The sequence below is a fragment of the Neospora caninum genome, chromosome X (assembly GCF_000208865.1).
Source record: "Neospora caninum Liverpool complete genome, chromosome X".
Lineage (NCBI taxonomy): Eukaryota > Apicomplexa > Conoidasida > Eucoccidiorida > Sarcocystidae > Neospora > Neospora caninum.
This window is the reverse complement of record NC_018396.1, coordinates 6,127,469-6,152,578: the sequence shown is the minus strand read 5'-3', so window position 1 is coordinate 6,152,578 and position 25,110 is coordinate 6,127,469. Positions and strand designations below refer to the sequence as shown.

The following is a 25,110-nucleotide window of genomic DNA, read 5'->3' as shown; positions in this document are numbered from 1 at the left end:
GGACAGGCGTGCAAGAGAAGAGAGTCGCAAATCGGTGTGAAGGAGAAGCGAGAAATCCCGACGCTAGGCACGAATCCGCATGAGAAAAAAAAACGCGTCGTTTCAAGGACACAAGTCTGCCGGTATGGAGAAACGGGGAGGACAGGTCCCGACACACTGAGAAGGACAGAGACAGTGAACGGTAATCGGAGAAAGTAGAGTGTTGGACGTGAAGAAGGCCGAAGGCGATCGAAACAGAATAGAAACCTTTAGAATAACTTTAGCAACAAACGCCTGGGTCGTCCGTGCTGTGTCTGTAGTGTGCAAGGAACGCGGCCCGACACAGCTCTACAGAGAAGGGAAATACGAGAGGCAACGAGCCTATCCACGCAGCTGAAGAGACGGGTACAAGCTGAAAAGGAGAAACGTTGAAAACTGTGCAAAAAGGTAAAACGCTTTTGAATGGCCAAATGTGAACGGCAGCAGTCGTGGCAGGATCCGTTTGTGCTAGAGTTGCGGCAAACGGGAGGGGCGAGTGCGCGAGTCGAAAGACGAAGTGGAAAGCACTTGAAAAGATCGACGAACGCAGTGTGTCTAGACGAAAACGCACAGATCTCCTCCTCTGTGTCACAACATAGTTCTCGGACGCGTAACGAAAGGGAAACCGCGCGTTGTCGCGATGCTTTCTCCTAATTCGCTGCAAAAGCCTACGCTGAAGCCTTGCACGCAGCAAGAACCACCTGGTTTCCCATATAAAAAGAGACAGAGAAAGACAGAAGAAAAAGAGAGGAGAAAGGAGGCGAAGCCACCACGAGGGGAACAGGAAATCGCGAACCCGCTGAGAAATCTCGGGCCATCCGAGGCCGCTACACTCTCTGGTCGATGCTGGGCATTTCTTCCCTGTTTCTGGCCGTCCTTTCCTCTTGACAGATCGCCATGTCGCTAACGAAAAAGAAACGAAAAGCGAAAAAAGAAATCTCGGCAAGCGAGGAGACACTCTCTAGGCCATGACCAAGGGGCAAGAGAACGGCAGACACACTGAGCGTTGCGCGTTCTACGCTTTTTCGAGGTCGTCTCGATAGATGCAACAACTGGACAAAGAACGAACACGATAAGTGATTCGCACCCCAAAACGGTAGACAGCCTCTCCCCTCTCTCTAAGAAAATCTCCATAATGCAGGGAAAAGAAGAATCTTCTAGAGACGTCGAGCACCAGGCAGACCTCCCGCTGTTAGATCTATCAGCCACGCATGCAGAGAGAGTTACCAAACAGAAAGCCCCAAAAAGGCGCTATCAGACGACTTGCATCCCTGGGGCACTCAGCCAGAGTGAGCGAAACATAGAGAGAAAGTGATAGAGGGGAAAAGGGAAGGACTGGATGAGACCGTCTCCTTGTTCTGTGCTTGCCCAGCTGCGACAAGGTCCCAGGATTCCGTTCGTCGGGTCACCTGTTTTCACAAAGATACACACCTTGGGAAAAACAAATCTACACAAGCACAGAAGCGCCGCAAATAATGCTAAGTGTGCTACGCCGTCTTTCTGAAGTTGGCTGCCATTACATCCTCGATGTACATACACTCCACAGCACAGTATACCGGTGAACGATCCGCGGATAACCGTCTTGCAGAATGACAACGCCACCCTTTTTCTTTGCGACGGCGCCCAGATGTGTAGAAGAATCATTGGTGCGTGCTCATGAGGCTCATGTATCAGTACGTCTTCCTGTGAAGAGCGAATCGAGCTAGCGAAACTGACTGTATACGCTCCAAGGCGTTCCCTGCCACGAGCTCTCGAGGGGCAAGGGATAAATTGCAGCCATCGTTACCCCTCACCATTTACACGGGGATGTGCCAAAAGGAAAGAACCCGTTTCGCTGCCGCTCCCGTTGCAGTAAAGGTGGGACACGCGTCTCGGGCGCCAGCGACACACGTTTTGCCACTACCGTGTATTGCTGTGGCAGGTCCGCCGTCGGACAGCAACAAGTTGAATAGCCTGCCTTTTCCCTTCCATGGTGAATGCCTCCCCAAAAGTGAGTAATGCTCTGTGTTTGCTCTCAACGATTGACAATGTGTGTGTGAATTCTGTGGTCTCCGGCGGTTCGGAAAAGTTGCGGCACGGGCCCCTACAACCCAGTTGCCGAACACTCTGCGAAGTCTCGCCGTGGCTGTCGCTGCATGAACCACACTGAGCGCAACAACCCAAGCAACGTTGTGCACTGTGCTTCCCCTGGCCCCAAATCCCCGGCTCACACCGGGGGCTTCCCCGGATGCACACTGTGACGCCAAAAAAACAGGAAACATCCGCAGACGCGTGCCTACGGTAGAACTCGAAGAAGCCCAAGTGCGACAAACAGATATATCTACGTCTGTAGACACAGCGTTTGTTACGCTTGTTCCTGCTGTGCATCCGGCACAGAGGCATCTCGAGAACTGTGTATCATCCAATGTGATGTATCCGCTTTCTACGAGTGGCAAGTCGGCAAACGAGCCGTGAGGCGATCAACCTGGTGCCGCTGAAACCCCGACAACGCCCAAGAGAACCAGCTGGCGAAGCCTGTCTGAGGACGTTTCGGGGCAGCGACTCTCTTCCGCCACACGTGGAGACCAGAAGCTTTTCTAGTCAAACGGTTTTTTCTCGCGAGTTGCCGACGGTCACGGGCGGCCACTACGAAACTGTCCAGAAATGCTTCTTCACATTTGGGGTTGGCCGGAAAACGTCTTTCACGGACGACGTGGCAAGTGGAAAAAAGCTACCCCCGATGGCTCGTCTATCTGAAACCTAGTAGAGCATGGTAAGAAAAAAAGGGGAGACTCCAACACTATCGCCGGCTGCATTCCTGCCTGTTGTTCACAGTGTGCGGCTGCGTGTCGAGTCGCACTGAGATGCCTCGGTTTCTTCAACGCCCATTCGTGTGTCTCTGGCGAACGCAGTCGCGCGCTTTGAAGCCTGGAATTTGACGTTAAAAGAGTGAATACAACCCACGCATCCGCATGCCCAGCGGGTAAGAACGAGGAGAGGCAAGAAAAAAGGAAGCAACGCGGCTCAGCTCCTTGGAAATCAGTTCAACTTCCACCTGGCAGGGAAAGAACCGCTGCGACGCGGAAAGCGAAGGAAACTGATTCACGTACCCACGGACAGCACCGGGGCGACGCCCCAAAGCAAAAGAACAAGATAGCTGACACACCCAGCAAGAACTGCGGGACGACTCTGGTTCGCTGTGTAGGCCGTGGCAGCTGGCCTGCCGCAAGGAACGCGACGCCCCCGACACGAACAGGCGAACGGGCGGAACAAAAAAAGAAAAGGAACAGCTTACCGCTTCCGCGTCAAACCGTACGCATGATCTAGTACACAGGCAAGGCATATTATTTCTACACAGATACAAAAGATACAAGTATCTGCCAAGAGGTGAAAAAAATGGATTGCTTTCCACAACTTTTGTCAGGTCCGAAACGATTGTTAAGAAACGGTGAGTCTGGGCACTTCACGCCGCCCGTCTTCGTTTGGCGGGACCGGGGTCGCCGCCCTCGTCATCGTCTTCTTCGCCAACTTCGATTTCCTCAACCTCGTCTCCCTCCTCTTCATCGCCTTCGTCTTGAGAAGCGTTCGCGTTCTCCGGATACGAGCCATGTGCAACGGCGTGGCCTTCGTCGCCGTCTTCTTCGTAGTCTTCTTCGTCATCTTCTGCAGGGGAATGGACGCCTGAACCTTCCGGACCCTCGGGATCGTCGTCCTCCTCGTCCTCCTCCTCTTCATCGTCGTCGCTGGGGTGGTCATCGCTGTCATCCTCGTCATCATCATCAACAAACTCTTCCTCTTCTTCCTCGTCTTCTTCCTCATCGCCCTCCTCGCGACGCCGCTTCACGCCGTGGCCGTTCCCCGCCAGCTCTTTGCCCCCCACCCCCTCATAGTCGTCTTCTTCGTCGGAAACGTATTCCTCTTCAACCTCCTCCACTTCTTCGACATCGTCGCCTTCTGCGTCTTCTTCGTCGTAGGCTTCTCCGTCGTCTTCAACTTCTAAACACACAGGGAGACACCAGACAGAAGACGCTTTCGACACAGCACACGCGTCGCAAAAAAACAGGAGAGAAGGCGCGTGCGAGTTTCTTTGGCGAAGCTGACAGGGCTTCCACATGAGAAGAGGCGGAAGCCAGAAAACAGGAACACAAAAAGCAGAGCTCGATGCAGCCGTCTGCGGGGACAAACACTTGGCAGGCAACCCCACAACACATAACGGCAGGCAACTCGAGAAACCACGCGTCGTCGACTTGCCTGAGCAGAACCACGAAGGGAAGCGTGGAAAACGCCACAGACAGAGCAGACATTCTGCAGGGATTCAGACACTGAGTGAAAAAAGGTGCCAAAGCAACCTAGGTCGCAGTTTTCCACTACGCGGTCCAAACAACGCATCCGGTCGCCTAACGCACAGTCTGGGAGGCCGGTGTATGCGCACCGAACACTTCAAAAGTAGCTAGGTTAAAAGTCTCTTCACTGAGACAGAGAAGCACTGTACCCGTCTTCTTGGACCTACAGTGGCATAGGTTCTCTATGGAAGCGATACCACCTACTGTCGAAACGGAACTCGTGTATCTCGGCAAGCACAATGTGGTGAAAACTCTGGTAGATTTCCGAAAATCCTGACTCAGAGAGTATCACTCCCAGTTGGATCTCGCCTCATCCCACATCAAGTTGTGTTTGTGCATTTGAAGTCGAAGCAAGGGAATTCGTAAGCGGTACGGCGACGTGCTTCCGCGTCGGAACCGATGGATGTGCACAGCAGTTGGTAAGTTGGACAGTTTCGGGAGACAAGACGCTATCGCAAGTGCCAGGGATAGAAAAAAAACCTGGCAGACTCCCCTACGCACGCAGTAATCGAAAGTTTTCTCAAGAGGATGACGGCAGCTTTTGGACTGCTGGTAAGGCGGGTGAGACTGACAGCAAATTGGTGACTCACCGTCAACTTCCTCTTCCTCCGCCGCCACTTTGGTGGCCTTCTGTGTGGGATCCTCCTCAGATTGAGCTGCAGTCGTCCGCATTTTGGGGAAAGAATGGGAGGACACGCCCAAAGACGAGAGGAAAACCTCTGTTCACCGGATGATGCCGGAAAAGTGACTCTTTAGACCCGGCGAGGTGCGGAGCTTTTCTCTGGGACGAAAAGCGAACGGTTGTCGGGAGAGAAGACAGAAGAAAAGCTTAGAAAAGGTTTTGAAAGTAAGAAGAAGACACCACAGGAATTTTCGTTCACCAAGAAGCGGACGGCGCGACGCACACAGTTTATTGCACGGGGACGATTAACGAACTGGGTCGGAAAACCCTCGGTCGTCCTCCTTAGCGATTCAGTCCTCGCTCCGGAAGTAAAGGATAACCACACACGAGAGCACAGTTTCTCGGTATAGAGCTGAAAAGGCACACGAGAACGTTGGTACAACGGCGGCGGGGGTCGTGGTGGTTTTTGCGTGGTTGTCTGATGCAACTCCGAGGCACGAAAAGAAATTCCACCGACCACGGCAGTCTGCTACGAAGCAGACAAAGGTGGAAAAGAACAGACTTTCGAACACAACAATGACGAACGAGCAAAAATCTGGAAGAATGGCAGGCGTGGGAACCGCACGAGGTAGAACTGCGAGGCTCCGTCCCGAAAACGTAAAGGACACCCGCGGCAGGGGTTCGTTGTCCAAGAGTCTTTTGCCCGTCGCGTGAAGAAACCGAAAACCTCGAGCTCTTCACTTGAGATTCGACGTCCCTGGGGACACGAAGTTCGAGAGAGAGGACGAAGGACACTGTACCGTCCACACCAGGAACGAAACGTTACACTCGGGCACGAAACCGTCGGGGAATGTGTCGCGAGACGCCACAACTTGTTTTCCATGGAATTTCTCAAGGAGTCCCAGCATCAAAACCGAGCCGAGCTTTCCGATCAAAGAGAGAAATATATTTCTAAAAAGATGGAGAAGTTGCCAACGAGACCCCAGGCTGTCTCCCTGCGGCGGTACCGGCTTCTACTCTTCGCAGTAGGGAGGGAGAATGCTCAGCGAAACCACCACAGCGCGACGTGCGGCGCTCCCCCTTGTGAATAGGCAAAGCGGTGATATGCGATTCTTGGCGAAGGAATTCGACCCAGAGTCCGAAGAGAGCGCACGAGCACTCACATCCCCCTCTCCTCTGCTTTCGGGCATCGGCAAACACCACACGGCGTGAAGCAACCCTTTCCTGTCCGTCTCAGTTCCGCTCTTTCCCCAGAGCGGCGGCGCGCCAGGCCGTTCAGAAAATCGGGATGAACTGAACCGAAACGCGAGGGGAGGTGGGCACCGATGTGCCCACAGAGGACGTCAACTTGCGACCGAAACACAGGGAAACGAAAGAACGCGCAGGTGCACGTATTTGCGTGTGTATCCGTTCTGAAGTGAACGAATTGCGACTCAGATTCGGCACACAGGACAGGAGAGCAGGCGGGCGGAGAACAGAGCGCCGCTGCGAGCTGGCGTGACACCAAACACAACGCCGTTTTCCGAATCTCTGGTAACCTAGAGTAGTCCGAAAAGTCCTAGTTTACGGCCACTTTGCCGGTGTTTACACTCAGCTCCACCTTCCCGAGGGCAGCGCATTGCTGGCCGCTCAGGATCTATCGACACCGACGCACCGCAGGGGCTGTGTCTTCGCCAATTACGGACATCTTCACCGGGAAGGGATGCGCCACGTGCTCAGCAGCGTCGCTTAGATTTTTCTCTCTCGCTGGCTCAGTGGGCTGCGAGGGCCTGTCCCGTCGCTGGGCGCAGGCGGCGATTCCGAATTTTCGAAGGAATCATGCTGCCAGTTTCACGCGTTCTCGCTAAAGACCGCACGGGCAGCCATGCGTATCCACCGCGGGACAGCCGGCAGGAACTTGGTATGTCGAAAAAGGTCGGTTTCTGGACGCAACGAACCTCAGGCACTTGTCCATTTCCGTGTGTGGCACACGAAAGCCTACTGCCCTGTGTGACATTTTCAAAGATGGAAGCGATCTGCGTCCTGGGGGCCGACGATGTAGACGTACCAGAAGAGTACTCGCAGAGAAGTGAGGTGAGGCGCACGCCTGTACTGGTAGTGGCTCTGAGACACCAGCGGTGTGTGATGAGAGATGCAGTTACTCGTGGGCGTGGAGAGAACCTCTCGAATGCTGACGCACAAACGCGCGAAGTCCCGTCGTACGTAGAGCATACAAGTGCAGAATCTGCCTTCGACAACGTAGTCTGCTTTGTGCGGGATGACACACCCTCCGAAATTCCAGTCCATCTACATTCGCGAGAACCGCCAACAAAAGGCAGGAGGTGCCAAGCATTGTGTTTCAGATCTGAACCGCTAATATGAGTAGAGCGTAAAGGACTCGACCGTTCTCTTTGTGCAGCGTTTGATAGATGCGAATAAGTTTTGATTTGGATGTTGTCCAGGGACAGCACAGAACAATGCGCTGGTGTTCCCTCTTCGTGTACAAATGGGACGCCAGCTACTCTTAGGGAGATAGGATCCACTTCCTTGTCAACTTCGTCTCTTTGGGTTGAAAGGATGCTCTGGTAGCGAAGCACCGTTTCGGGATCCGACCGCTGAGTCAGACGTCACTGAGATGTGTAGCGTGAGGTATCCAGAAGCAGCGACGATTGGAGGTCATGCTGCAAGGCATTTGCCGCGCCACAAACTTATCCGACATTTAAGATCAACGCGATGCGATAGACTCCACATAGATTTTGATCATGTGCAACCAGCATGTGTATCTGTGAATGAGCGTTCGCTGCCCTGCCGAGCACAATTTCTGGAAGGAGGCAGATTTGGCGGCTCTCGTGAAAATGACGCCGATTCCCAATAACGAAAGTTGCAAAATTATTCTCCTATGGCGCTCTAAAAGCGCAGACTCGAATGAACTACTCTTAGCTGTTTGCAGACCGTGCCGCGTAACCAAAAAAGCTAATGCGAGATCACTTGCAGCCGAGCTGTGTGACGCTCGACCATTATCACCCCAGTCGAGACGCTTATCTCTTCGACGTCCCATGCCTGTCCGAAACGGGTGTGACTTCAACAGATCTCCGGACACGACGTGGCAGCATACGAGCGATTCCTGCGTTCGTGAATGCCGGTCTCTGCCATATAAACCTACCATATATATATATATATATATACGCGAAACTGGCTATTATGAACGGCAGGTTCCCAAATTAAGAAAGAGACATCATTCGCCCTATTTGGGAAAGAGTTGCTATACTCTCTGAACAATGTCTACGCAGCGGAGAGTGTGTACCAGACGGATCACAGCGAAACTGGGGATGCGTAACCACGGAACCCGAACTACGTGGCCTCGCTCACTTTATAACGTCTGTGTTAAGCAGGTAGAAGTTGAGTGGCAGATCCTCTCTTCTCACAAACTAACGAAGCCGGGCGTTCCTCATGGAGCTTAACTGGTGTGTCGGCTCGCCACCCTCTTACTGTGACGACCGACTGAGAACCCGGTTTGTCCTTTTCTTTCCCCCAAACGAGACACACCCCTCTGGGCACCTATTTCGCACTTATTAGCTCACTGCGTCTGAAGTCTAAATTCCCCGTGTGTCGGCGGTGACCCAGTCCGAAACGCCGCGAGTCAGAAAGAAGAAATGGTGACACACATTTTGAAATGTCAGGGGTTGTGTTCGGTCACACATTTCCACCTCGAGCTCCATAGACCGGCACCGCCGGTAAGAAACACATCTCTATAGACGTCGAAACAGACTGACCACATCTACCGGGCATATTTCGCACCTCTCGATCAAAAAAATAGCATCACCAGGACGATCGACATTACCAAACTTTGGCCCCTGTGCTCCCGAACCAGGAAAACTGAATAGACGCCTGACTACAGCAGACAAACGTGAGGGCCTTCGGGGCCCAGCAGTCTGCGCAGCCAATGGGACATATACCGTGAACGAGAGAGGGCGTGTCTGCATTTGCGGAGTTTTTTCACTGTTTATTCGATCGAGACATGCGCGCCGGGACCCATTACGCTTCCTCTCCCTGCGGCGTCGTTTCCTCTTCGACGGGTGTATTCTTGCACCCCAAGGAAATGTCGTGCCTTGCCACAGTCAAAGAGCTGCTTGCGTACGCCTTCATGGTGTTCAACGCTTCTGCATGGACAGAAAAACCTAGGTCCGTACTGGTCGAGAGGCCAAGGTCCAGTGTCTTCACGCTCCACCCGTTGTTGGCTCTGCAAAAGCAAATGCAGGAAACGCGGCAAAATTTCAACATCCCCACAGCTATCTGCAGGAACTGCAATGGGTATCTATCCCGCCCCCTTGGACTGAATAGGGTTACACTGACTAAACGCCAGTGCTCCGGCGCATACAACATCGTCCCCCCAACACCTATGGTGACTATCACCGAGACACTCAATCCCTCCTGCCACACCAGGAAGCTGTCTGAGAGCGGCAACCATTCTGCGAAATGTAGTAGATCCGTTGCCACACTTGCCCCGTATTCTAAGGTAACAAGAATGCCAATGAAACTTACACATTATCGAAGGCGTAAACGTCGCACTGGACTCCGGGAGCAGTACTTGCAGAGCAGACAAACATGAATGCATTGTTGTGGCTAGTGATAGGGAGAGAAACTTCTGTTTCTTGTGGTTCATCTGAAGATCCGTCCTCGGCGGGTTTGGTGAGGAAACACTTTCCGGCTTTCCCCTCCGGAGCATCTGTGGCGTCGCTTGAGTAGCACGTGACCGACGCAAGCTGACTCCGGCTTTTGTCGCCCCCCGTTTTCACCGGGTGTGATACTTGAAACTGGAGAGCACCTGACCCCCATCCTGCTCCAGTGATTTTGACGAGGTCATTCGCACCCATCGTGCCCTGAACATGTACCGCGTCGCAGGGTACAGTGACGAGCTCGAGAACTGCAAAGACGTAACAAACACACAAACGCATCCACGTCAACACGACTGCCACAATATAAACGGAACCGTTTGCATGTCTATATATATATATATATACATATATATACATATGCGGAGGCAGGCTGCGCACCATAGAGCTTCCCGTAGGATGCAGGCCCCGATCCTGCGGGGCTAAGAATGCTTCAAGTCCGAATCACACCAGTGTGAGTCCCGGGATTCACGAATAACTTTTTACAGAGAGAGCACTGTTTGCGTCGCATTCTGGGAAAAAGTTCCGACTCCGATGTAAGCTCTCTCTTTAGAACGCAACTCGCAACACGCACAAGGTGTACCAGACACTGCTCGTCAAAGAGAAAAAAAACGATCTAAAGCCGTGGCTTCGAAGGTGCACCCAACCGCACCATTCGTTGATTACAATCTCTCGCAAGACTGTGCAGGATCTGATGAGGAAAAAAATCCTCGAAAATGACGGCTTCTTTGCTTGGAAGGGGAGTATCGGCTGGAAGCAATGATGTAGATGCAAAACACGAGAAACTTGTCCCCCTACTGAGCGCTAAATAATCTGGAATGCATCTCTACAAAATTACTCCCATTTCTCCGCGAGGAACACTATCATCGACTTACCGCTGCTGAGCTGGGCCAGAGCCACCGGTTCGTTCACAAGAGAAGTGTGGCGCGCCGCCGTGCCTACAGCTGCAAACGCGAAAGACACAAACCAAGCGCGGAACAGAAGTTGTTTTCCCATTGAACATCTATACTACCTTTTTCGCCTTCACCATCTTTTGTCCCTGAAAAGGCGTCAATATGCTGTTCACCTTGCCCAGCATCGAGACGGAGCTACGCAAGAGTGAGCAGCGCCGTCGATGCCAGTCCACGGTCTGTGTACACTGCGTTGAACCAGATCTGAGACCAATATATCGTGAATTTGTTACTGACAAAATCGCAAATCTTCCACCGAGGGAAACACCAACCTACCTTTCCTTGCGGAGACGACGGCTGGAAAGCAGGCAACCGCGAAAGCAGCACCTGACACGGCAGCGAGGTTCACCATGTTGTGGAATGCGACGAAGTCGTGAACAAAAAAAACGATCGATGCAAACAGCAGTCGAGACAAGAGAGACTTGGGGAAACGACAAGATGAGAACAAAAAACCGCAATTACTGTGATATGACCACCTGTACCCACTCGTCAGGAAACACGCAGGTACTTAGAGAGACCTCATCGACGGTGTGTGAGAGCGATGCCTCCCCCTAGTGGCTACCGGGAGCACGAGAAGCGCGCCTCGATGGCCGGAGATAGGGTGGATAGGAAATGCGACGGGTTCGTATCAACGCGACGCGCCCGAACGTTAGCTGCACTAGCAGACTTCGCGAAAACAGATAAAACAAGCAAAATATGCTCTGTATCGAAGACCAATATATCTGGAAGATTCACACACTAGCCTCGACGCAGTTGTCAGCCAAGGAAGCCGGATCCAGACATGGCGTCCCTGGGACCCCTCATCCGGACCCGTCCAACCCTCCCCCCGGATCCTTACAAATTTCGGGGGTCTGCGTCTCTGACTCTCCCCCAGAAACCGGTGACTGTCGCTGGCGGGGTTGCGCGCGCCGTCCAGAAACACTGCGGTAGTGGCTATTGGCATGCGCCACATGAGCGAAACGGATCCCGTTTTTCGGGTTGCATGCTCGGGTTTTTTTCCTGCCCTGGCGGGACAAAGCCGATTCTGCGTTAGGCGGCAAAGTAGGTGTGCATACCCCCGGGTTTCTGTCTCGCCGCGTTCTCTTTCGGATCTGCTGGTCGTCTCCCTGTATTTCGCGTCGTCCCGTGTAGCGTTTCGTTTTCTTCGGCAGTACGTACAGCTGAAATCTTCCCGTGTTTCTGCCGTCCACCCGGTACGCCGCTCTCGTGCAGCTCCGGCCCGTTCTTCCACTTTTTTTTTGTGGTTTCGCCTTCTTTTCGGGTTTGTTTTCCTCTTCCGTTGACGCCTTCCTCTTTGTACAACTCCCCTTTTCCACGATGTCGCCTCCTTCTGCGTCGGCCTCGTCAAGCGGGTCGTCACCGCACATGGACCGCCTGCTCGGGGACCTCAAACTGCTGGCGGCCTACGACTCCGCTGCAGGATGGCAGGAGCCGAAAGCCATGGAAAGCGCCTTTCAGAGTCTTTCTTGGGATGACCCCGACGTTTTGAAGGCACTTCCTCAGTACCTGAACTGCCGTGGAGAGCAAAAGCGGCGCGTCGATTTCGCGTACGCGGCGTTGTGCCCGCGACCTGTCGATGAAAAAGACCCCAAGCAAACCTTGATGAGTTTGTGGATGAAAGCACGCCTGTTCTCATACGACCAGAAACACCCTTTTGTTCTCTCCCCCTTTGCGACCGCCGACAAATCGACTGCTTCTGCGGGGGCCGTGGCCGCAGACAAACCGTTTTAAGATAGACAATGAGAGCCGTTCATTCCCATGACAGGGCTCCAACAGGCATCGAGAGAAAGTCAAGGAGCTAGAGAGAGACGGTGGGAAACACCGGCTTCTCACACGTGGTAAAGCAGGTGGAGGGAAGGGAGGATGGAGGGAGAAGATTGCGCGACAAGCGTAACGAGAGGATGAGAATCGTTTTCTGGAGAAACGGAAACATACCGACGAAAAGGGATAAACGAGCTAGAGGACTGCCCGCCGGCACGAAGATACTTTCCTTTCACTGTTACGCAGGAAGAAGACGAATAATGAGAGAGAATCGTAAAGGGAAAAACAGTTACTCCGTGCTTTTTCTTCGCGTCTCGTTTCCCTTTCACTCCGCAGCGAGAACTCAGTATCCGTCATCCTCATTCCCCTATCGTCCTTCTGCTTTCGTAACTATCTCTTTTCTATTAGACTGCTCACTCTGTGTCCTGCTGTCTATTCTTTCTTTCCCTGTGAGGAGTCCCCCGCTGTCCGTTTCTCCGCCACTGTGCCTCCGTTCGCGTTTTTCCTCAGCTTACGCTGGAGTCGCATATCGATAGGTCGAAAGAAAGGCGTCGTTTTGTGTAAAAAGTTTTGTACGTGCATATTCAGGCCGATGCATACGGTTGTTTTTTTTTCATGTGGAGAGGGTAGAGCTGTAGACCGTTTCGAAGAGAGATCTGATGGGTTCTGGTCGGCTCGGATGCATCTAAAAAGCAGAAACTGGGGCTTCCGTCCCGCGCGAACTCTAACGCGAGGAAGGGAGGACTCCAGCGAGCATGCGGGAGGGACAGAGAAACACACAGAGAGAAAGGAATCGACAGAGGACACAGGAGCCTTTATTCGTTTAGAGGGCGAGACGTGGAACAGGGAGGACGTGGTGAGAGAAAGGCGGGGAGCGGTGAGGTGGAGAGAACAAGGGAGGAGGTGGAAACGGTTGGATCGGAGCTGTTGCCACGAAGCTGGATTCGCTGTGATCCGTTTTGTGATCTGCATTTGTTTCCTGGACTGTTTTGGAATACTCTTTTTGTCTGCTGTATCCTTGTTTCTTTGCCTCTTTGAGGCGACCTTTTTTGTTTTTTCCCGTTGAGGACTCCCTTTTGGGTGCAGTTGTGTTTTCTCTCAACAGATATAAACAGTTTACTGTTTCCTTGCTTTTCATCGTCGTCCTCTCTACCTTTCTAGTTTTTAGATTGGATGCTTGTTCCGCTGGCAATGCAAGGCGCGTTGGAGTTGGACCTTAGAAGCTAACGTAGACCAGGCCAAGCGGTGAAAAGAGAAACTCGGAAATTGAGCGTCACGGGCAAGTACACGGGAGAATGCGTATGTCGCGCTGTGGGCCGGAGCTGGAGAGGTGGAAAAGGGCGGCACATGGCCGCCCCCTCGCCCCAACGGAGAAATTCATGCGTTTTACTGTTTTTCTGCATTCACATGCAGGACGCCTCTTGGCGAGCCAGGTCTTAGTAGAAAAACCGCACGTATGTTCCCGAAAAAGGCTGACACAGCAGAACAGAGGATGGTTCCCACGGACACATACAGAGCTCGTGACAAAGACGCAGAGAAGCTACAAACTCAAAGGAATCCGTTTCTTTGAGTAGCCAAAGAGAAAGGCGACAAATGCCCAGCTCCAACCATAAAGAAAAAGCAGACCAAAGGCCACCGCAGGTGAAACGAGAAGCGTATCGACACTCAGTCCGATCACGCCGCAGAGCACGTTGGCGATCAAAAAAATGAAAATTTGATTCTGCGAAAGCCCCACCAGAAGGTACGAGGCTCCGGATGGCCCCCGGCCTGACAGCACACACACGCCATCCACGACAGTGAAGACACGCACCGACCAACCACAACAGCGCACCTGGCGCTTCCTTACACGCCAAAGTGCTGCGTCTAGGGCGAGATGTGTGAGTAGATATCGGTGGAGACGAAGGGGATCTCTCTGTAGATACCCAAATAGAGGTATATGCAGACATGCCCTCCTTCACCTGCTCTTGCCTACCCGTGTACTCGGGTGTCGGCACGTGTGTTCCTCTCACCAATTTGTGTGCACCAACGCGGAGACAAAATCTTCGGAGACACCGAAGCTACTCCCCCCACTGCGCGGTCAGAGGCCCAGCAAGGAGACCGGCCAGCTTACCGAGGAGAACATCTGACAAGAGGAGTCCAGCAATGCCGTACACATTTAGAGCGGCGACGAGGAGAACCCAAGGCAAATTGATCTGTGCGCGCAAGAGGCGAAGCGGTCGGCCAGCGAAAACACAGGATGTCGAAGGGCCGAACACCGGAGAAGCGATAGAGAGTCAGAACGGAAGATTACAAGGAGGTGTGCGACAGCGCGCTGGAGGAAGAAACGCGAAAGGAAACCCGCAGCAACGGGGCACAGCGACGCGCAACCTTTTTGCTCCTGAGCAGAGGCGAGAACTGAGCAGAGGCGAGAACTGAGCAGAGGCGAGAACTGAGCAGCCGAGAAGAGAAGGGGAAAAAGGCGGATACGCGAGACGAGCCAAGAAGGGGAAAACAGCGTGTGGAACAGCCTTTGAAGGAGGTCGAGAAGCAGGCAAAAACACAAGACCACACAAGAGACAAGAAGGAGCGAAGCATGCAGACGACCGGAGGCAGGCGGAAGAACTTACCAGGCGGCGCATAGGAAGGAGATCAAGATAAAACGCGAAAACAAGGGCGTAGAGGTAGAAACAAACCGCAGCGCTGAAGCAGACAAGAAGACAAAGAAACAGCACCTTTTTACCAAATAGAAACGCGTTCTTGGAAACATCCACTTTACGGAACACGAGCACGAATTGCTACCGCGCAAGAAACTCGGCGGCCAAAAGACACCCGTTGCTGCTGGCTATTCCGGAAAAGATATGCGTGTGTTTGTGTACTTGCATGCATTCTATAAAACTAGATAACGCGTCGCTTTAGCTAGGCAGCACTCGCGGTAATCTGACTTTCCCGCCTTCCCTCTAGAGGTTAAGATACACTGCATGTGGCGATCGCGGACGCGGGATCGGACGGCACAAGCATGTGTGACGAGGCATCTGTGTGTTGATCCAGTTCTTCATTTCGAAGGCGCCCCACCGCCGCAGAAACATGGACAAAAACCGTCTATCTGTCACGTGCATGCAGGGATTTGGATTTCGCCACGGACGCGTGTCTCTCTCAAGAAGGGGTAGAAACCGCCAGACGCTTACCCCAGTAGGACGGCGATGAGCGTGAAGCGAGACGGCGGGGACGAGACCAAGCGGGACTTTTTCGTTGCCTCTTCTCTCTCTCGTATGGGTCCATTCTCTTCCCGCCTGATAGAATGGAGACCACACGAATGAAGCAAAGCAAATGGTTTGCTCTCTTTTCAGATCTATGCAGACAACAAGTCAAGGCAATTGTGCGCAGCCGTGCAGGAAATCGGTGTTTGTTTCTTTGGCACTGCTGTCCTGCCAAACCCTTGTCGTTTTCTCCAGTCTCTGAGAGACAGACTCGATCCACCCACATGCCTCTCCTCCGCTTTCTGACACTGTAGAGATGTACATTCGTATGCACCCAGGAACGCAGGAAAACACAACCTGGAGACCTAGGGGGACACAGATTTCATGCACGTGCCGATGATGTTTAACGGAAGAGCCAATACGCATGCATGCGCACACATGTATACACACAGATGGGGGCTTGCCGGCCTTTAGAAGGAGCTACGGGTCTCTCGGTCAGCATGCATGTGTAGTCACTGCAAATACGTCATCTGCTTGCAACGATATATATATATATATCCATATCTGTATATATCCATATATATATATATATATATATATATGGGAAATTAAGACTACATGTGTATCAACGTACGTACGTTCACCAAATATATACGAATACGCAAATATGTATATGCCAGCTTATATTTAAGTATCTGACTATCAACACTGTATGTATATTTATGTGGAAGCCTGTCGTCTCCCCGTTGTTGTCATTCCACGTTGAAGCGTCCTCGTCCATGGGGAAGGAGAGGAAGGCGCGGAAGTGGGAACAGAGCGAGGAGTGCAAAACGACGAAAGAGACACGGCAACGCTTCCTCACCTCGAGGCAGAAGCCACGCGGAAAATGAGTGATCCGACGCCCGCGCCAATCATGTAAAGGGAGAAAAAGCCTGCGGAACCGCAGAGGATCTCAACGGCCCAGTGCATGCACGACAGAGGACCGACGGGACAGAGAACAAGCTGAGGGTAGCCGCCGAAAAAGGAAACACGAGGACGACAAGCGAGGACGGCACCAGACGGCAGAAACTTTGGTGTCGACAGACTCTGAGGACGACAGGACGGAAGCGCGAGAAAGGGAGGGACAGGAGAAGCCAACAGCCGCATCGGTGCGAGGAGATGCATGCGGCCAGGCGCCAGGCGGCCGCGAACGAGCGAGCCCAGAAGAAGGCCGACCCCGGCAAAGGTTTTTTGGAAGGACAGCAGAAGCAACGCAACATGACCAGGAGACACGTGAAACGAGGAGGCAGGCGAAGAAAGCACTGGTGACGGAGCAACGGAGCACGGCCCGAAAAGCGAATCGGCCAGGTGAAGGAGAGGAAGAAGAGGGCCAGAAAACGCGGCGCATATCGGCAACGCGTGCATTGCGCTCGGCTGTCTGCAGGGAAGATTGGGAGCGCCGGTACACAGAGACGAAAGACCTAAGAGAGAGACTCACCTGCGCAGCCAAGAATGCCCTCGCGATTTGCAGTGAAAAAATCTAGGAAAACAACAAGCGAGAAGAAAAGACGCCAAGACACGGGTGCCCGAGTGAGACACAAAACGAGGCCGAGGCCAGGCAAAAGGGCGGTAGCACCAGCGACGCGGACAACCGGCGCACTGGAAGAGGCGAACGCGACAGACATCTCTAGGAATGAGAAACGAAGCGGCGAGCGTGAGAGAGACGCCCAGGGGTTCCCGCGCCCGCGTCGAAATCTGGTGTCCTCTCCAGCCACTGGAAGGGCGGGAAGGCGACGGAGAAAAAGGTGGAAGAAGGGAGACCCCGGCGCCCCAGGACAGGAGCCTTTGCAGTGGGTTTCGCGCGCGCGAGGCCGAGAGAGAACAGAGCCGCATTCAGCAGAGTAAACAGCTGAAAGCAGCCGCGAAAATGCTGATGAGAAACGCGCTTACTGTCTCTGCGCGCGGTGAGAACCCATGTCTCTGCGTCGGTTACCCACAGCAGAAGCTGGTACGCTGTAGAGACGCACAAGGAGAGAGGCGAAGGAACGTGTGTGTCGCGGAGACACCGAAGAGAACTCTCTCGAACCCTCGAGCCCTCGGTCCTGGTGTCCGGAACACGCCATTCGCACGCCACCTCGAGAGGGCGAAAAACGGAAAACCGCCTGTCTCCGGGGCAGGGATCAGCAAGTCGCTTCTCGGTGGCCCCAGCGGGCCTTTGGGAAAAAAGTTGGTTCACGTTAGGGACGGCTACGCATTTATCAGAGCCGAACGCGACGGGACCGTCGAACCAGCACGAGAAAAGTCAGAAGCTTTGGTCCGTAAGACGCTGAACAGATCACGTCGCATCAAACGCTCGGAAGCAAAAGCCGGGGCCTACCAGCAGCGACCGCAACGCCTACAGGAACGTAGAGGAGAGCGCTGAAAGATGCCTCCGGCAACAAGAGCTCCGCCGCTGAACGGAGGACAGGAAAGAAACACAAAACGCGTGGCGAAACGACACAGAGAGAGACGTGCATCCATCCAGGTTCCAACCACACCCACGAGAAAAGCACAGTCGACTCAAATGCATGCATATATATATATATATCGGTATATGCATATACCGTCTTTCTTCACCACATGCGCGGACAGGCGTGGGGAGTGTCGAGAGGCATTTCTCGCTGCGGGTGTGCATCAGCGAGAAACGGGCGGATGCGCCTGACAGGTGTAGAAACATGCTTGTTTGCTTATCGATACTGACTTCTCGTGCCATCCAGACCTGGCGATGGTACTGTCTCGCCACCGCTCCCTTCCCTCCAAACACGTCGAAGCAAGACACGACCACCGTACAAAAGTATATAACAATATACGCATATAAACATAGATGCAGATACATGTTTATATTCGTCTGCCAACCTCTTTCATCCGCCTAGGAGTAATGCGGAGTAACTGCTTTGCCCGGGAGGGAAGAGAAAGGCTGAAGGCGGGCGAGAACCCAATGAAGAAAGCAGGACTAATCGTGGCGGAAACATGAGGGGAGAAGCGAGGAAACGTACCGAGAAAGAGAATCATCAGAGACATGTAAAAATTCCAGTGCTTGCCGTACTCCGTGACCGGGGTCTGAGGCAAACCAAGAATCACCTTTTGACAAGCTGAGGTGCGTCGTGTTTGCCAGTGAGACAGAAGCGACAGGCACAAACCGCCGCCATGGCCGACAACATCTTTACGTTTCCCCTTCCCCCTTTTCGGCCCTATGGCGTCTCGCATTCGCTCCCCTTTCGAGCTCGTCCGCCATGACTGGTCCGCAACCACACTGTCTCCCACTCGCTGCAGTCTTCACTTTTCCCCGTCTGGCCTTTCCCTGACTTCGTTCCGCCACAGGCACCAAGCTCTGCTCGTGCCTCCGCCTCCGCGGGCTCTTGACACGTGCCGCATCGTTTCTCCGCAAACCGTCGCTGTTGCCCCAAGCTCGCGCTTTATCGAGTCTCCAACCTCTGTTTTTTGCCCTCTTCTTTCAAGAGAAGTCACACAAATCTACTGACACTTCCACCTCCACATATATATATATATATATATATGTATAAATGTATATATGTATAAATGTATATATGTATAGTATATGTATATTTTATGTATATACATATATATATATATATATGTATAAATGTATAAATGTACATGTATAAATGTATATGTATATATGTATATATGTATATATGTATATGTATATGTATATGTATAAATGTATATGTATATATGTATATTATATGTATATTATATGTATATATATATATATATATATATATATGTATAAATGTATAAACGTACATGTATATATGTATACATGTATATATGTATATTATATGTATATATATATGTCTACGTTGGGGATTTGTCCTTCAGCTTACGTAGTAGTTGACGAGAGAGACCGCCACGAGACGGATGACGCTCACGATTCCCAAAACGCCACTTCTTCCGACCACACGCAACGCCGTCTTCACCGCTCGTGCTTGACCGTCATATTTTTTGAATTTAAGTCTATGCAACGCGTCCCTGGACTCGGCCTCGCCCTCGGGTGTCTCTCCTCTTCCTGGTTCTCCGTCTGACGCCCTTGCTGGCTCTGGCGCGGAGACTGCCCGCGACGAAGCGGGACTCTTGATGTTGGCCTTTGCTGAGAAACCACAGACGCAAACGAGAGAGTCTACTTCTGTGGAAGGACTCCTCGCCTTCGTGCTCTCCACTCCATCTCGGCCTCCGTCCGTTTGTCCATCCCAGTAACCTCGCTGCCTGATTTGTCTTCCCTTCTTCCCCAGCTGCTTCCGCGACTTTCCAGAGTCGGCCTCGTCACATTCTCGCTCTTTCTGCGCGCAGTCTCCTCTGGGACACGTACCTCGCGCTTGGGGCGACACGAGGCCCGCACCAAAGATGAAGCAGCCGATGCCGAGATCCATCTGAAAAAGACCCATCGGCGCACGCGCTCGCAAATACCCCGGCGTCGCCAGGCCGACTCGCTGCCTCGGTGGCCCCGCGATTGCCAGGAAGCCGGTAACACGAAACGAAAACAAAAAGAAAAGAAAACAAAGGTGAACAGAGACACCGGACGAGAGACGCGCACACGCGCAGCGCGGCAGAGAGGGAGAAACGCGGCATCGGAACGACAGAAAGGAAGGCCGAGACACAAGCAGTCCAGGGGTGGGCACCTCTCAGACCTCTACACACATGCAGATCTCCATCCACACACACGCCCCGACCTGGCAATCCTAAATCGATTGAACGCTCCGTCCTTCTCCATCTCCCAGACAAAAGCATGCCAAAAAGAATACGGACACATACACCCCTTTATCCCTAGATACCTACAAACCATTCATAGTTACACTAGTACGCGCACGCCTGCTTATACACCTACATATCCACACCTCCATCCATAGATATACATATATGTGGATACGTACGTACATACATACATACATAACATACATAACATACATAACATACATAACATACATAACATACATAACATACATACATACATACATACATACATACATACATACATACATACATACATACATACATACATACAACACTACATGCATGGAACTGCTTGCTAGGCGCACGCAGGCCTGCGCGGATCGGCAGCCGACCATCTGCATGCATGCTGTTTTTTTCTTGACAGATATCTGACCAGCGAGACGCCGCTAGTGGACGTTTTGGCGAGGCTCCGCGGAAAGACGAAGAAGTCGACGCCGGAAATCGCTAAAAAAACAGCAGACGCTCAGCGGCTTCGCCCTTCAGCAACGAAAAGAGAGGAACCAAAGACTTCTATTCTGCCCCGAGCCGCTCACGATCGAAACAGGAGACAGGCATCTACGAAGACGGAGTGTAAACAAAGGAGCACAGGAAACGGGGCAACCGCCGCGCAAAGGCCACCAGGAGCGGGAGGCAGCGGAAACGCGTCAGTCCCAGTAAACGAGACGGAGCGTTACAGAAAAGTCGTCACAGCTCCAGAGGCTTCAAAAGCTCAGACCTGTCCTTTTCGTTCTCCCTGTCGCTGCCTGGAGTCCTCTCTTTATTTCGGATGGCGAGATCAAAAAAAGAGCGCTTGCATGCACTGTCCACTCTAAAAAAAGAGAGCTTGCATGCACTGGCCACTCTAAGTGCACGTACATAAAGCCGGACTCGACATTTCTGTTTGCGGAGAAACTCGCCTAGAGGCTTCTTATAGAGCGATTCACCCGCGGCAAAACCTAAGAGGACTGCGCTACACAGATAGAAGTCGGAGAACTGGAGGCTGAAGAGGGACAGCCGCGAAAATGTTGCACCACTACGGCTACGCTCTCTCTCTTCGCGTTTCTTTCTCCTGGCGAGATGCGCTCGTCGCGCGGCTCTTCGGCCTCACCGATGCATGTGGCGATCATCAGGATGCCGCGATATTCGCCTAAAGCTACCACGTGCCTGCGAGGGACACCAGACAGGCGGGAGACACCCGCGACCCATGAACAGAAGAAGCAGGGGAAGGGGCGAAGAGACAGAGAAAGGATAAGACATCTTTCACGGCGAAGAGACGCCAGGAGACCGGACGGCCGGGACCAAGCGAGAAATAGGAAGAGAAGTTGGAAAGAGCAGCCGAAAAAAGAAAGGTGTGCCGGTGTTAACACGCGCGGACAGACGAGAGAGACAAGAATACGCACGGAGACAGACGCCGGAACTGGGCACTCCGCGAGCCGCCTGCAACAGGCTAACGGCGGGTCTTTGCTGCCGAGGCTACGGGTCCGTGTTTCCTCGCTAAAAAGTAGGAAGGGGGCGGCGCCAGCTAGAAGACACAGGAACCTTCGAGACGTGGAAGAACGGAATGAGACGGAAGACGAGACACTATGCCACGAGTGCAGGCTATGCGGTCACCTACCCGAGGTTGTCTGTTTCGAACGGCGGTGCGTCGCCGCGCTGTGGAGTCTTCGAGAGTTGAGCGCCCCGGAGGATCCTGAGAGAGGAGAGACGCGTTCAGGCAGAAGAGACAGAATAGGAGAAACCCGCTCGCCGCGCAAACGACCGCGGGGGCGACGAGGAAGGCACGGACGAGGCGAAGGGACAGAACGCAGGCACGCAACAGAAAGAGAAGCTCGAGAAGCGCTTGAAGGATCCAAGTGCAGAGGGCGAACTGGGATGTGAAAGACCGAACGCGAGGGAGAGAAAACAGCGCGCGAAGCGCCTTGCCAAGGACACGTGTGCCTTTGGCGCGCCTCTTTCGCCGGGTAGTGTTCGGCGTCCTTCCCAGGCTCTCTTGCGGTCGATTCAGATTCCAGGTAGACACAGTGACATCAGGGTTCGAGCCTTCCTACAGAGGGGGGGTTGGGCGAAACCGTCAACAGTGGAGCAAGGCATCCAGTGAGAAGGCACATTGGCACGCTCTTTCTGCCAGGGAAGCAAGCGATCGGCGTCTGTTCTTTCCGTTCGCGCACCAGGAGGAGAGCACCAACGCAGCCGTCAGGGTCACCACAGCGAAGGAGACAGGGAAGAGGGCGTTGGGGAGGCAGAAGCCCGTCAGTGTGGGGAGGACGAGGAGACAAAAGTCGACAAGGAAGCTGAGGAGAAGGGAGACAGGCGATCGAGCAGGCGAGGACGCGACGCAGCTTTTCTGTTTAGGGTCCAGCGCACACGGGGAGGGGTGAGGTCCTCCCGTTCCTTTCCCCGAAGATCCCCGAGTCAGCTGAGAGGACAAGACAGAAGACGCGAGAACAGGGGAAGCAGGCGCGCCTTCGTGGGCGGGAAGACTGCTGCTGGACTCTAGGGCAGGCGGCAGGAGGAAAAAGACTTGCGATCGCCATGCCGAGAAGGCAGCGACGAACCGCGAGAACGCGTTGTACATGAGGATGGTGAGCTGCGCGAGAGACAGGAGAGAAAAAACGGAGAGCAATGCCCGGGAGAATCGCCGGAGAAGAGACACAGAGGAGCGCCCGACGTAAGGAACACAATGGAGACGGCAGAAGAGAGAGACGCATCTGCCTAGGAGCCCACGATCGCGCGTTGGAAAGCCGCCACGAAAGGCCAGCAGGCACGTCTCGATCTGAGTCATCATTGCATGCAAGAAAAAAGGAAGCAATGGACAGGAGAAAAGAGAGGGAAACGAGCTACTGCCACAGCGAACCTGAGAGACGAGTGCGTGGGAGGGATTGAGGCCAAAGAGACTGAAGGAAGGGCGTTAGAGACAAAGAGCGAGGAGGGAGGAAGACGAAAGAAAGGCAGGCGAAACGAGAGCAACATGGGGCAGAGAAGAAAGTGAGACGTCGGACACACACCCATACAAGGAAGGGAGAAATCCGAAAAGGCGGAAGAAGGCGACGGAGAGAAGGCCGACAAGCGCAGGCGAGGGAGACGGCGAGAGAATGCAGCAAAAGGCAGGCACAGCTGTTTGAGGTGAGAAAAAAAGCGCACGAGGCAGAGGTTTTCACGCACGCGGCGATGCAGGTTCGTGAGCTCGGCCTCTATTTCTTGAGCTTGGCTTTCCCTCTTCCCTTTCGCCCCTTGTGTCTTCTCCCTCCGTCAACCGCTCGCTTACGAAAAGGAGTGTAACGCAAACCAAGACCTCAAGAAAGGGGGGGAACTGGTTGTTGGAGAACGCCGCTTCCTGCAAGGCTTGGTACAAGACGCCGCGTTCTGCAGAGTCGCTGCACGTTCGTCTTCGTGTCCTTTCCTTCTCTGCCTCAACTTGGCTTCCCTCCTTCGCCTCTTCTCTTTGCGCGAATCTGGCGAGCGCCTGCCTCGCCGCCTCAGGGAGGTGGTGTTCCCACCGCGCGTGCTGTGCAGGCGCGGTCCGAGGTTCGCTGGAAGTTCCCTCTTCGACGGAGACAAGGCTCTTGGGTGTCTCCAGAGACTCACTCCGAGGGGCTGTATCCGCGGGGCAAGTGAACCACCACGCAGGACCGGCCGAAAGGAACCAGGGCGACCACCAGGGAGAGAGAGACGACAGCGAGGAGGCAAAGACAGAAGAAGAAGGAGAGGAAGGAGAGGGAAGTGGACGGGGGAGAGAAGGGGAGTTGTTGAGGGAGAAGAAAGGGAGAAGCGGATGGACGAGAGAGAGAGAAGCGGGCAGAGAGGAAGACGGAGACGGCGTGACTCGAGTTGCCGGGAGGGGGAGACGAAGAAGGAGAAGCAGAGCGACAGCACTGGAGAGAGACAGCCCCAGGAGGATGTTGCGGAGAAGAGAGGACGAGACGAGCGAGGAGCGAGAAACGGGGACACGCGATGAGAGAACCGTTTCCTCGCGAGAACAAGCAGGGGCCTCCCGCGAAGGAGAAGAAGAGACCCGTGCCGCTCTCATCTTCGTTGATCCCAGCGACAAGATCGCGATGCGAGGAGGCACGGACTTCCGCGGCAACCCGGCGCAGAAACACCGAGGAGACGGAAAGAAAGCCGAGAAAAAAAGGCGGAGGACGCGGAGGGGCGAAGGGAAGACAATGGCGAATCGAAGCGACAGCGGACCCGTGCGTGCAGAACAGAACGCAAATCTCCACCCCGACAGCAGGAGAGGAACGAAGAAGAAACAACAGAATAAGAGGCAAGCGAGGAAGTCTAACTACGTCTCTCTGATGTGTCTTTGCCTTTAAAAGTTAGAAGGTAGAATCGGCGATGACGCTCTTGTTCAATCCGTGTGCGGCAACGGAAGAACCGCAGCCTGGCCTTCCCCGAACGTCGACACACAGATCCTGCGCCTTGTGGAAAACTCGCGGGACCAGAAAAAAAGATCGGTCGAGATCTGCCTGCAGGAGAGAACGCAGGGGACGGAAAAGCGCTAACGGAGCGAGAGGACCGAGAGGCGCGGCGGAATTACGAGACCCAAGGAGACAGAGACCAGAGGAGACGGCTGGAACAGAGGGAGAAAGAGAGAGAGAAAGAGAGGGAGAAGGAGAGAGAAAGAGAGGGAGAGGAAGACAGGAGGCAGTGAGCGCATCGAGAAAGAAGGAAGTCCGCCTCGCGAGGTAACACACGCAGACAGGACAGCCGAAACAGCACAGCGATACACTCGGCTGAAGAGATGCATGGCGGAGAAGAGAGCACAGACACGCAGAAGGAGTAGAAAAGGAGAGAAGGAGAGAAGCAGACAAAGAGAGAAAGAGAGAAGGAGAGAAGGAGAAGAGAAAAATATGGATCTCG

At 53.5% G+C, this 25,110-nt stretch overlaps 4 protein-coding genes across 4 annotated transcripts; 1 reads left to right on the top strand and 3 right to left on the bottom strand.

The window, feature by feature from the left end:
• Positions 1–3,460: 3,460 nt before the first annotated feature.
• NCLIV_051980 (hypothetical protein) lies at positions 3,461–5,012 on the bottom strand (the record flags this gene model as incomplete). The annotated part of the gene is made up of 2 exons (XM_003884751.1): positions 3,461–3,993; positions 4,931–5,012. The coding sequence occupies 2 exons, from the start codon at positions 5,010–5,012 to the stop codon at positions 3,461–3,463; spliced, it is 615 nt and encodes a 204-aa protein (XP_003884800.1).
• A 3,964-nt stretch (positions 5,013–8,976) lies between these two features.
• On the bottom strand, positions 8,977–10,916 carry NCLIV_051970 (putative MIC2-associated protein M2AP; the record flags this gene model as incomplete). Its single annotated transcript, XM_003884750.1, has 4 exons — positions 8,977–9,181; positions 9,484–9,865; positions 10,490–10,558; positions 10,841–10,916. 4 exons carry the CDS (start codon positions 10,914–10,916, stop codon positions 8,977–8,979), a joined length of 732 nt encoding a protein of 243 aa, XP_003884799.1.
• A 965-nt stretch (positions 10,917–11,881) lies between these two features.
• NCLIV_051960 (conserved hypothetical protein) lies at positions 11,882–12,295 on the top strand (the record flags this gene model as incomplete). Its single annotated transcript, XM_003884749.1, has 1 exon — positions 11,882–12,295. The coding sequence occupies one exon, from the start codon at positions 11,882–11,884 to the stop codon at positions 12,293–12,295; it is 414 nt and encodes a 137-aa protein (XP_003884798.1).
• A 1,570-nt stretch (positions 12,296–13,865) lies between these two features.
• On the bottom strand, positions 13,866–24,277 carry NCLIV_051950 (conserved hypothetical protein; the record flags this gene model as incomplete). Its single annotated transcript, XM_003884748.1, has 16 exons — positions 13,866–14,092; positions 14,436–14,517; positions 14,932–15,004; positions 15,490–15,594; positions 16,364–16,433; positions 16,979–17,020; positions 17,431–17,493; positions 17,858–17,932; positions 18,516–18,579; positions 19,368–19,630; positions 19,850–19,910; positions 20,645–20,715; positions 21,359–21,414; positions 21,866–21,940; positions 22,419–22,837; positions 23,516–24,277. 16 exons carry the CDS (start codon positions 24,275–24,277, stop codon positions 13,866–13,868), a joined length of 2,508 nt encoding a protein of 835 aa, XP_003884797.1.
• Between the last annotated feature and the right edge of the window lie 833 nt (positions 24,278–25,110).